General features: G+C 41.1%; 1 protein-coding gene across 1 annotated transcript in view; it reads left to right on the top strand.

The window, feature by feature from the left end:
- CNTNAP5 (contactin associated protein family member 5) overlaps positions 1-12499 on the top strand; it is a 273862-nt gene that overhangs the window by 113769 nt on the left and 147594 nt on the right. The window contains exon 4 of the mRNA XM_064434947.1: positions 9315-9462. Within this exon, the coding sequence (XP_064291017.1) occupies positions 9315-9462 (148 nt within the window). The remainder of the gene's footprint in view (positions 1-9314; positions 9463-12499) is intronic.

Below are 12499 nucleotides of genomic sequence, written 5' to 3'. Positions count from 1 at the left end.
GGGGTGGGAATGTGGCTTCATTGCCACCCACGTGGAAGAGCAGTAATGGGTAATAGTCTGAGGGTCATACCAGGCTGGGAATTTTCCTGGTTATGTCCTTAACCTGGGCCCCAGGAAGGGTGCAAACTTCAGTAAGAGAAATATCTGTCCAGTGTATTGAGCCCTCTGTTCCCCTGAGAAGGGAGTTCCCTACTATAACCTGTCTTTTCTTCCTTATGGAAGTTGCTGTGGGGCAGGGGGGAGGAGGGTATAAGAAAAATATCTGTGTAGGCACCTGCATTTCACTGCTTTATAAAGCACTGGAGAGAATCAAGCCTACCTATTTTTCCTCTTTCACAGGATATTACTTTACTGATCCAAAGGCAAATGCTGTGAAACTTTATAGCAGCGAAATAATGTAAGATAATGAAGCACAGTATTCATCTGAGGTCACTGTTGCATGGAATAACTAACACCTCTCTGGTGTCATCTTGCTGGATCCGTCTGGCAAATTACAACCAGAGAGATACTGAGTGTACAGCACCAGCTATTTAAATGTACTTTGATGAAGCTAAACACAGGGAAGGTTCCCAGAGTTCCCCAACACTGCCAGACATAAATACTTTCACTGCATTGTTAATCCCACTAATTTAATGTAAAGCATGAAGGTCTCCATGAGATTTATGCAGAACAGCTGAAATCTATGATTAGTGTTGGCAGCAGAAGAGCAGTTTCAGTCTGTTGGCTAAGGTTAATGTAGTCAAGGTACTAGGGAAATATTTATCCTTGTTGTGATTTAGTTTAAAATACTATCTTTATGTAGGATTGCCTTTAAGATAAAGTGAAGGAGGCTGAACAGAAGCAGGAATTAGCTGCCGGCTTTTAGCTTAGACTTGTAATTTACAGGTTTAATTTTGCTGCTTGCTTCTTGCTTCTATTATTATTTATTTATTGTAGCAGTGATAATATTAACAGTGATAACAGCTTCACCTCCAGGTGCTCCAAAGACAAAGCTGATTCTGAAATCTAAAGATAGGGATCCATTCTCCATAAATACAGTTTTGTGAGATGCAACTTCACATATGTATGCAAAGAGTGTCTCAGCACGGTAAGGAAATTGCACTTGGTTCATTGCTGGGAAGAAGGACAACCTGCCCAACTACAGATTGAATCATTTGGGCCACATCTGTATGAGGAATGGAAGAAGACAGAGACCATTTTCTCGTCCTGAGGTCAAGTGATGTAGCTCCTGTATTATCCATTTGGTAAATTTGCTTTTCTTCAAAAGAGATCACTGTACCCAAGCTGCCTTTTGGGAAAGGTCTCTGGCAGACACAGAATCTCAGACTTTGCCAAGGTATAGTTTGGCAGACTCTGGAAACAGATCAACACTAATTCGAACTGTTTAAAGATCAAACTGTCCATTTTAGTATAGAAAGGTGGTGCTGAACAAAGCAAGAAAATAAATCAGAATTCTCTAAGGGTGAATCAGAACAGGGAAAAAGTGCAAAGGGTTAAAAAGTTCTCCAATATTTTGTTTCATTTTCTTTGGTCTAAATAGAAGTGTTTCATTCTCCTTAGGGGACCTAAGAAACTTCATGTTTCTAATGTCACCATCATTTACTCACATGTTTTTTATTTTGATAAAAAACCGATTTAGAAAATAATATTATATAGATTATCTCAATGGCCAGTCTTTATTTTTTTATGTTTTTGCTTGCAAAATATTTTGATGATGTAAAAATGATGGATTTTATTTGAAATGCTGAGATTAGCTCTGCCAACTGTCAGGAGAAGGGTAATAAGCAGCATCCTTAATATAAATGTAGTTTACTTTGGGCAGTCATCTATCTGATGTTAATGATGTTGTTAACAGCATTTGTTCCTGTATTTGGAAAGCAGCTAACCAGACAGAAAGGTATGAACACTGTAATGTGGTGGATTAGCAGCAAATAACCTTCTCACTTGAGTGGATCATTTAGGGAAGTGATGAATTAGTATGGACCCTGACACATTACTGCATCTCCTCTCCCCTACTTGTACAGAAACTGCCAGTAGCTCAGAGGTGTCCAAATGATGCTCAGGAGCCCGGGTGGACACTGCATTGCTGGAGCACAGCAGTCAGCCCCTCAGTAAGTAACAAGTCTAATGCAGTCCCAGTAGGAATCCTGCTTGATCAGGAGTCATTTTAATCCTTGCTGTGCAGGGAAGTTTAACTACCTCTTTGTAGATTTTTTTTTTTTTCTGTAAGGGGGTAGAGGGACGAGATGGAAAGCTGTCACTTCCTCGGATAATATGTTATGGGAGGATAATTTTGACAGGTGCCTCTTCTATTCTTTTCCCCCCTGCTCCTCCCTAATAGCAGCTCTGACAGTGTGCCAGGGGATATTGTTTCTGAGGTTATTGTCTGACAGTGTGCCAGGGGATATTATTTCTGAGGTTCTTGTCAAGGATGGGTGTTTCACAAAGAAAAATGTAGCTGCTGTTGGAAAAGAAGAAACATAAGCAGAAAGGAGGTTTCTCTTTATGAAGGTAGGATAGGGTTCAGGCTGGCTTGAGTCATGGTATTGGAGCTGGAAGCTGAAGCATGAGTCTGGAAACAAGCAAATCAGCTCAGAAGGCTGTTAACCAGAAATAACTGTTTACCTTTTGTCATGAAGACTATAGTGCATTTATAGGAAAGAGACATGAAGTGGAAAAAGATGCTCAGAGGTGACTGATGTGCTAAGTGGACACAACCTTCCCTCCAGCTTTTGGTCCTCGGACCAGGCTGACAGCTGTTTTCTCTTGGGCTCAGGCTGAAACCTGCTTAAATTGGTGGAAAAATCTCCTATTTATTCTCCTAAGCAGGCAAGTTCCTCCAAGTAAATTTACTTTGTTTCTGCAGAAGGTTTGAAAGGATACTGAAAGAAAATTTAACTTGCCTTTTGAGAAAGAGAAATGGGAAAGCAAAGTACTTACGTTTGCCATCCATATACCAAATGTAACTCTGTGGTATTGAAAACAGAGCTCTTAACTTCAGCTCTTAAAGGAACTGAGCAGTCCTCCTTGTCATCATTTCCTTTTCCCCATGGTCTGGCCCCCTCTAACAGTAAAAGAATTTTTTTAAGGCCAGGGGCTGAAAGAGATCAACTCCCAGGGGCCAGGTCCTGCTGTGAACTCCTGAGCTGGGCAGCTGCACTGAACTCAACCTCCAAACGAGGAGGAGCTTTAAGCAGCTCCCAGTCTGGACACGGGGAGATGGAGATGACAGCAAAGCAATTTCACTCTGTTGCTTTGTGACAAGATATTAACAGTTCTGGCTTGATGTGTTAGGCAGGACTTTTTCCATTACATAAGCAAAGTAACATTTTTCATCGCTGGCAATCACAGGATGCAGAAATGGTAAAATGTGAAAAAGCCCCAAACATTTAGACTTTGAAATTATAGTTTAATTTTTTAATTTTTTTGTGTTTTAGGGCTGAGCTGAGGTAAAAGGGGCGAGTTTCTACAATTGCCTGAACTGACAGTTACTTTTGTCTTGCAGCAGAAACAAAATGTATTTTTTAATTTTCAATGTTGCAGAAACTTGTAGCCACAACCATGTCCAGGCTTAAGGTGCAGCTAGCAAGCACTGATGCAGTATAATTTTTCTGTGAAAAGAAACCCCATAGCATCCCATTAAAATCAGAGGGTGCTGAGTTTCCATATGGTGTGTTTATTGTGTCCTTGTCATGGTAGCCCTTGGTCTCTTTCCACACATGCAAGCAGAAACTTAGGACCCCTGCCATAACCTGATTTTAGTCACTGGCTTCCTCCAAACCTGGATTTAGTACCCACACCCAGTAGCCCCACTGAGTTGCATTCCAGGTAACACAAACTTCAGCAGTACTGAAATCCCATTTTCTTTGGAGAAGATGAAAGTCAGAGTTTGTTTCAGCCTGAAAAATGTGAAAAGCTAGGCATTGCTTTCTCCTTCCTCTTTCAGATTTTCATGTTTCTTCATTGAAGTCTTTTTTTCCTTAAAGAGCATGTACACTCAAGTACTTGGGGGTCATTCCCCAGGAAGTATGCTCGTGATCTTTCTCATCTGGCTATGGAAGTTTAAGGGGAGAATGACATTGTTTTGCTCATAAGTACTGCAGTTCTGGGATTTATGACAGTCTTAGCTGCTTTTTGTCTCCCTTTGGTTCCCTCACTAAGCTCTGGATATCTTGAATCAAGTGCCCTCTTGTACTTTTCCTTCAGGAACTGGAGACAGCACACTCTGATGTCACAGGTGAGATTTGAAGGTGGAGTGCTCTTTTCCATGCTTATATTTCTTTTACTGAAGGTTGAAATCTTGTAAATTGCTAACATCTGTGTTGTGTGCCCTCTGCACATTCATAATCTGATGATTTCTTTCCCCTCAATTCAGCTCATCAGAGTTACTTGGGCAGAAATGAGAGTTTTCAATATGTCTTAGAATACCTCCACTAGAAGGTAGTTAACCTCAGGTCTGCCTGCTCACCATACAGGGCTGAGGATTGTGCCAATGTTGCTGCTTGCATACTCATTTTGAACCCATCCCATTACTCATCTAACAAAGTGGGAGAGCAGGATGTATTCAGCAGAGCCATTATGGAAACCACCTTCTGCAAGTCTGTAAATCAGTTGCCATTTAGTGTGCAGAGAGTTCATGCTGGGGGAGGCTAAGATAAAGTCCTGCATCTGATCTTATCTTTTTAATTAACTAGGCTTTCATGAGCAGACACTTGCACCCAATTTCCACTTGTCTGTTGGGAGGTCGAGACCAGTCTAAGAGTTTGGCCAAAGGGTGATCTGAAGCTCATCAAGTCTCACTGGTATGATCTGGTATAGCTCTGAATTAATTAATGAGGTAAAGAAACAAATATGTGTCTTTAGGGTTATTAAACGACTGTCATATTTCACTGTAGTTGTGTGACATTTTCCTGAGCTGCCCTTGAAAAGCTTTGGGGATCCCTCTGAATGGGAAAGTTGTGAAAATAGCCCTTTAGTTGAATCATTGTTTTTCCTGAGAGACTCATCCATGCAAATTCCAGACAACAACAGCAGTTTTGAGATTTATGCTCCTTTTTGAAATTTTCTTTTTCATTTAAACTGGAATTCCATTTTGTCCTTTTCACTACAATCCATGAACTAGGTGAGCTGAGCATTGGGAGGAGCACTGTGCATGCTTGTCTCTGCCACTCTTCCCTACGTGCTGACAGCTGCTGCCCGAGAGGCAGCGCTGAGCCGGTCGGACCCTGCTCCAAACCACTGCAGCTGCTCTCCCCTCACCTTTTCATGCCAGTGGGACCTGCCTTTGCTGGCTTATAAAAAAAGCCTCATAAAATATTACTGTGGTGCCGTGGTCTGTGTCACAGCAGAGCACTGTGCAGCCAGGCATTGTGAAACAAGCTTGGTCTGAGGGGCAACCCTGGCCAGCTGTTAACCTTGTGGCTGCTGGCACTGGGGAAAAGCTTTTGCCTTCAAGAAGCTGGTGGCAAAATTTGGCACTAATGGAGCTCTTTGATTTATAAGCCCCATAGAATGCCAGAGGCAGAATTTCCCATGTAAATCATCCGTCTGTTGTGTTTACAGGGCTTGTTAAAAGACACAGATTGAAGAGCTTGTGCTCTCTCCCAGAGCAACTGTGTTGCATGGGAAATGCAAGTGCTTTGTTTTCTGCATTTTTTTTTTTTCATTTTTGTCCTGGGAATTAATCTTTATCAACAACAGGTTGTAATAGAGGCCATTTCTCAAGAGGACTTCTGCCATTCTCACCGATAGGTTTACTGTTAATCAATATTTGAATCTCCAGGGCTGCAAAATCTGGTACTGCATCCTGCTTTCATCTCCTTTAATGGATGGATTTTTTTCTTTGTCAGCTGTGGATCTTAAGTTTTCAAGTGACCGTCTGTGGCAATTGGCATTATTCAATCAATGGTCTACAGCCCACAGGTGGTCCATAAAGCATCAAAAGGTGATCTGTACAGTTGGAAGGAAAAATCAAAGCAGTCCTGAAGGCACACACAGTGACACCCTGTCGGTAGCAGCAAGCAGGGATGTGCCAGCAGCATCCAGAACCATCTCGTAGGCACAGATCAATGGGTACAGCATTGCCTGTGGATTTGCTTTCTCTAAAAGGGTCATTAGCTCTTTGCTTATCAGAGGAGCTTGAGGAAAAAAAGTGCTATAAGGGTGGTATTGGACCTATAAATACTTTATTTTTACCAGTGTGGCTCTTTCGGTGTGGGAAGGATGTTTTTACATTGTTGTCCATCAGGTTTGGGGTGAACTAACTGATCTGGAGGCTGGATGTGAATAATTCTGGCTCTTGCTTGAGGTGTTGAGGGAAGATCCCTAGCAGAGATGCCAGCGGGTAGGCAGCGACATCAGCTTGCAGTGGGTGTGGTACAGCTGGGAATCTTTTCCCTGGCAAAACCACAATCTCCTTGATGGCACAGACAGCCACTAAAGTATGCTCGACACCCCAGCTTGTTTCACAGTATTAAGGTGTACTTTTTCTTTTGTCTCTTACTTTTCACCTTTACTCTCACTCTGGTCATTGTGTTTTAAGTTTTTCTTCACAATTGGGAGGACTGGAAACCCTCTCTTCTCCCTTTGTTGTTTTTCTTCTTTCTTTTTTATCTTATTAAAGGTGAGACATTTACGTAATCACAGGACTCCAAGAACATGAAGCAAACAAACAGAAAACAACAGTCTCCTTTACACATCTTATATATCCATAAATGTCTTACTAAAAATGTGGGTACTGCCACAGCTGTGACTGTGAGGCTTGCTCTCTACTGACAGTTTCATTACTGAGAAGAACATGATTTTTCACCTGAAATACAAGGAAAAAAATCTAGGAAAGACTCTGCTGGAGTTTGAAATTGGCTTCTATGTGGAAAGCAGTATGAGTAAGATCAGGACATATAGAACTATGGTTTGTTCCACTCCTCAAAACATATCTGCTGTATTTGGTTAACTTTAAGAATCTTAAGAATCTCCATTAAAAAAAAATATAGCTTAATTTCTGACAGGTTAGTTATCTGTCACATAATACTTGTAGAAAACGAGATCTTGTGCATAAAAGGTTCAGAATTAGAGGTATAGGAAAACCAAAGCTTTGAGGACAACTGGGATAATCAAAATGTTCCTATTTTCAGCCTGATAAGCTCCTAGTAGAAATAATTTTACAGATCTGTAATGGATTAACCCCAACCATTACCTGAGCCCCACACAGCTGCTCACTCTCCCGCTGTGGGATGGGGGGGAGAATTGGAAGATTAAACATGAGAAAACTCCTGTGTTGAGATAAACACCATTTAATAGGTAAAGCAAAAGCCACCCACGCTTTTGCAAGCAGAACAAGGAGTTTGCTCTCCACTTCCCATGGGCACAGAAGTGTTCAGCCATTGCCAGGACAGCCAGGCTCCACCACTTGTAATGGTGATTTGGGAATACAAATTCCATCACTCTGGACATCCCCCTGTCCTTCTTCCCCCAGCTCTGTGTGCTGAGCACAGTGCTGCCAGTGGGATGGGAAGGGATATCCCTGTGGTCAGCTGGAGTGATGCCTCCCATCTTCCCATGCCCTCCAGTCTCCTCACTGGTGGGAGAAGCAGAGGAGTCCTTGACTTTGTGCAAGCACTGCTTGAGAATAAATCACCTCTGTATTATCAATGCTTTTTCCAGCACAAATCCAAAACACAGCCCCATACAAGCTACTGTGAAGAAAATTAACTACACTTCAGCCAAAACCAACACATGATCACATGTTCTGAAGGGTGGTTTTTCAAGTAGGTAACTGGGATTGTGAGAGATCATTTCAGTAACGTTGTTCATCTTCAGAGGCAGGCAATAACAGCAATGAAATGCAAAGAATGTTTTAGGAAGGGAGATGTATGTGGTCTTTTGCATTCATGACTGGGTGGAAAATAAGGCCTATTGTATATAGAAGAGAATTTCCCCAAGTTACAGCTTTTAATGTGAAATGAAATAAACAAGGTATGGTTTCAAAGGATTGTTCCAGAATATTTTAGAAATGTTCCAGAATATTGTTTATTTAATATAGTTCTAATAAAACAATTGAATCCCGAGTTTAGTAGAACAAGAATACGCTGAATTTGAGGTTTTACACCATTTATTGTAACATTTGGAAAATGTTGTAATACTTGTATTTGAGGAAAAAAATTGAGTGGAGATGAACCCCTAATCTCTTTAGCACATCCTTCAACCATCAGAATGAATTGTATGTCTCTTTTAATGGGCTTATTCCGATTTTGCTCACAATTACATTGTGTAGGTGAATGGTGCCAATTTTTGAACTGCAGAAGCATTTTAAACTGGTACAACATTTTGTGATGAAATTTTATGCTTACAAAATGCAGGACCTCTTTTACAAATATGGCTGTCCTGTGAGATTATGTTTTTGTGTGTTCTCTCTTTGCTTTTCATGTTTTACAAAACTGTTAGCTTCAAATTTCAATCCTAGCTGAATTACTGAAATGTTCTGAGGATTGTAGGAAGTCTGTGATATTCCTGGGCCAATATTACAGATAAGGGTGTAAAGATGAATTGAAAATGCTTCAGGCAGGAAGACAGCCTTGAAGTTTTTCTGAAGGTTTGTCTTTGAAATCCCTCGGTCATTCTTCATCCATGAGAGAATTTCCTCTTGTAAAGTTATAATTCTGACTAGGGCCATTAATTTTGGCTTGCTGTTGCAGGCAATTAATTAAATAGGTAAGGAAATAAATTAAATTATTATGTTTGCATGCTTTAACTCTCTTGAGTGCAAACACAGTCAAAATGCTGATTCTCCTGTGTACTTACTCAGGCTTTTATCTCTTCCGGTTCCTTGCTTGAGTTTTCTGTTGGGTATCTGGAAGTACACTGTCCTGTTCTTCTTTCCAGACTCTCAAGAACTTTATTGGATTGTGTCTATCATTTAGTACTTCCATGAGTGCACCAAAGGCTAAATCAAGCCCCATCCTTCACTGTGATGACAGGACCCTGACTATTTTATGGTTGATGGAGTATTGCAGTGCACGGAAATAGCCTGGGTTAGGAGAAATTGTGCAGCATCTTCAGTATCATCCCCATCTACAGCCTGCTTTTGTAACTCTATGTATACATCCCCCCACTCTGCTGAGGTGCTGCTGTCTCCCTTGTTTCCTTTCATAAGAGATGCAGCACTTAGCAGAAAGCTTGACAACCAATTTAAATAATTTTAAGTAATTTTTGAGACTAAGAATTGTGAAGATGGGTGACAGTTCCCAGCCTTTGTTCAGAGTGCTGCATTCACCTCTTGTTGCTTAATGCCTCACCAAGGCTTTTTGTCCTTCCAGGTTTTCACAGGCAACAGCAATGCTGACAGTGTGGTTCACCACAAACTGCTGCACTCTGTGAAAGCTCGATTCCTGCGCTTCATCCCCCTGAAGTGGAATGTTGGTGGGGGCATAGGACTGAGAATTGAGGTCTTCGGCTGCTCTTACAGTAAGTGGCTGCATCTTAACCCACATTTTGTCAAAGAGCTTTTACTTGGTGCTGGTGGTGCTGTGGAAAGAGTGCAGTAAAAGTTTTATGAGTTAAAATGTAACATGAAACACATTGCCATTGTTTATTTTTTCCCAGTAGTTGTTCTTGCCTTTCTGCCCAGGGATGTGCTGCCCATCTCACTCAGCTGGTGAAGCCTCCTCAGGGATGAGCCCACCACAGAGCAATTTGCTGCTTCGGGTAGAGCCAGGCAGTCAGATGCTGCAAAACCTCCTGCCCACTGGAGGTCACAAGGCTAAGTAGGAGCTTTATAGAGCTACATTTGCCTAAAGTGGCAATTTTGTGAGTTTAAGGCAAGTTACCTAGTTGTGAAGTGCTGTGTGTTCTGCAGCTCTGGTTGTATTTGAGGCTGATGACTTTATAGCTTCAGAGTGCAGAGAACCTGTCTGTTGATTTAATTGCTTTTACATGACAGCTTTCTTTGGCCACTCTTAACACAAGATGGTCTTTGAAGATATAGTCTGTAGTGTTTTGTGCTTTGGAGCAGCCTGCAAATGTTGCTGGCTTGGGGTGTTTTGGTGACAAATCTTGTCGTAGTGCTGCAGATGTCTGACCTATGACTGTGGCACACTGTGGATGTAAGGCAAAAAGATTGATGCAACTCTATGGCAGAAAAGGGAAGTCTACTCATTAGGAAATACAACTCCAGTATTTGTTTCTCAGGTGACTTTGTGTTCCTCCCAAGCACAGATAATGGGCTGTAGCAGAATAAATATGAAAACTAATTGGGAGACAACCTAAATTCATCTCAGCTGAATGAAAGAGAAGTTTATTAAACTTTTTGATTCACATGTTTCCACTGAACAAAGACACAGCTCTAGGACTCTCTGGGGCCTTGTCACTGCCCATGGATCTTAGGACTGCTTCACTGGAAGATTCTTATGGTCTCTATGTAAGTCTATCTTCTAGAAGGTTTCTCTACCTGCCCAGGCAATGTGGGCTGACCTACAACTGCCTCGTCTCGATGCACAGTCATTAGGGCAAAAGACCTTTTCCAGGTATATTAGTGAATATGTAAACTGAAATCTGGAATTCAAAATAAGCTGCCTTTGGTGACATAATTCTGAAACAGCCAGCTAATCTCTTTTCAAGAGCTTTCTTCTTCCAGACTTTTGCAGTGAAGTGTATAGTCCAAGTAGTTGTGTTAAAACTAGAACTTGACCTTTGGGAAGGCTGAAACTTTTGCAGCTGTTTTTTCTTTTTTTGTGGTAGTGCATGTGATGTACTACATGAGCACTACTTTCATGTCAGACCATGGTTGTATTTTCTATGATACAAAGATGATTTCAAAATCACTTGCAGGCTGAGTTGCCTTGTGTTATCATCTAAGTCTTCATCTTTGTCCTGTACCCTGCAGTTGCAGGAAATAAAAGTGCTTGTGCAGAATTAAGGTATGAGATTAAAGCGAGCCAGAAAAGAAATAAAGGGATTCATAAAACTTTTACAGGGTGTTGAAATATTCATTCCATTTATATAAATGTGCCATTCACATTTCTCTCTGGCAAATTGCATATGCCAAGCAATACCTGTCTACAAGTTGTGCATATATAGTTTTACTGACTTGGCTACTCCTAACCCAGACACACCAGCACTGTACAAAAGATGTTTGATCATTTATAAAATGTCATCTTTAGTGGTATACTGACAGAATATCTGCTGCAGATCCTGAGCTGATATACAGCTACATAACTGCATTTTGTAAAGTTGATAGCAGACAGACTCCTCCACCTTGTTCAGCTGTAGCATAAGAAATATTAATAATCTGGTGGAAAAAAAATTAAAATTACAAAGCTTAAGTTTTTTAGAGACAGGCTTCCTTGTTGAACAAGCCAGGAAGGAAATGGAAGTAGAAGAGCAAGTATATTGAATGTGCACCATCTTCATGCATGTGTCTGTATGTACATGAAAGAAGGAATGTGATGCTGAGAGCAGAAACAGCATCAGCTGATACAAATCCATCTGTAAGAGCCATGTATGGCTTCCCTGCTGTTTTTTTAGGTGAATGTGACAGTCATGTAGCAGTAGAAGGTTTTGTTAACCCATTTTTGGTGTATGACTCTCCTATGCAGTATTCTCTGCCCGAGAGGCCCCAGGAACACAATCCTGTGCTAACCTGTGCAAGTGCAGCTTTCATTGATCACTGTTTAGTAGGGGGCACACAGAAGGCTTCAGGTCTTGTAGGTCACCTGCCAGGTGATACTTTGCCAGGACACAGCAACAAAACATACTGAGGAATCCAGCTGTGTGCACTGGATGTCAAAGTGGGTAACTTAGCCTGGGATGGTGCTGTGCTGCTGCTGAATGGCACTTGCTGTTTATTGCTTCTGCTAGAAATAATTTACTATGAATTTGTTCCTCAAGTCTCCCTGTCAAACAAAAGAGCTTTCATTTTTTGGACTTTGGGGTTTTTTTCCTTCTTCCCTTTCTCTTTTCACCTTCTATTTGGCTGCCAGTTGTCATTGTTTCTTTGGAAAAATAAAAACATGTTTTGATCTGAAAAGCTGTTTCAGATTATGAGTGTACCTGATCCTGTCCCATACGTATCGAAGTTCCTATGAATAAAGGACGCCAAGGCCATCATATAAGCTGTAATTCACAGATAGCCTGCTAAATGTTTACTTTCTTCAGAAAGTATGTATTTAAATTAAAATTGATACATTTAAAAAAATCCTTTAAATATCTCATCTGGTATCCTCAAAATAGGCACTGAAATAGGAAGGAGATGATCTGAAAGCATACATTAACGTTTCCTGATCAGATGATGAGTTCTGTGGAAAGTTCCATGCAGAAATACGTGTAAGCCTTTGCTGTCCCTTTGCAGCAGTGGCTCCAGCAGTTATTTGTAACAGATAAGCAGAGCTGCAGCAGAGGACAAGCTCAGACAAATGGCAAACCAATTGCTTTTGGTGCTGGCGGTGGCAAGGGGTGACTAGTGTATCTTTATACTTGGGAAAAGTCTTGTTAGCTTAGCACAAGA

This window comes from Passer domesticus, chromosome 10 (genome assembly GCF_036417665.1).
Source record: "Passer domesticus isolate bPasDom1 chromosome 10, bPasDom1.hap1, whole genome shotgun sequence".
Taxonomy (NCBI): Eukaryota; Metazoa; Chordata; class Aves; order Passeriformes; family Passeridae; genus Passer; species Passer domesticus.
This window is presented reverse-complemented; position numbering and strand designations above follow the sequence as displayed.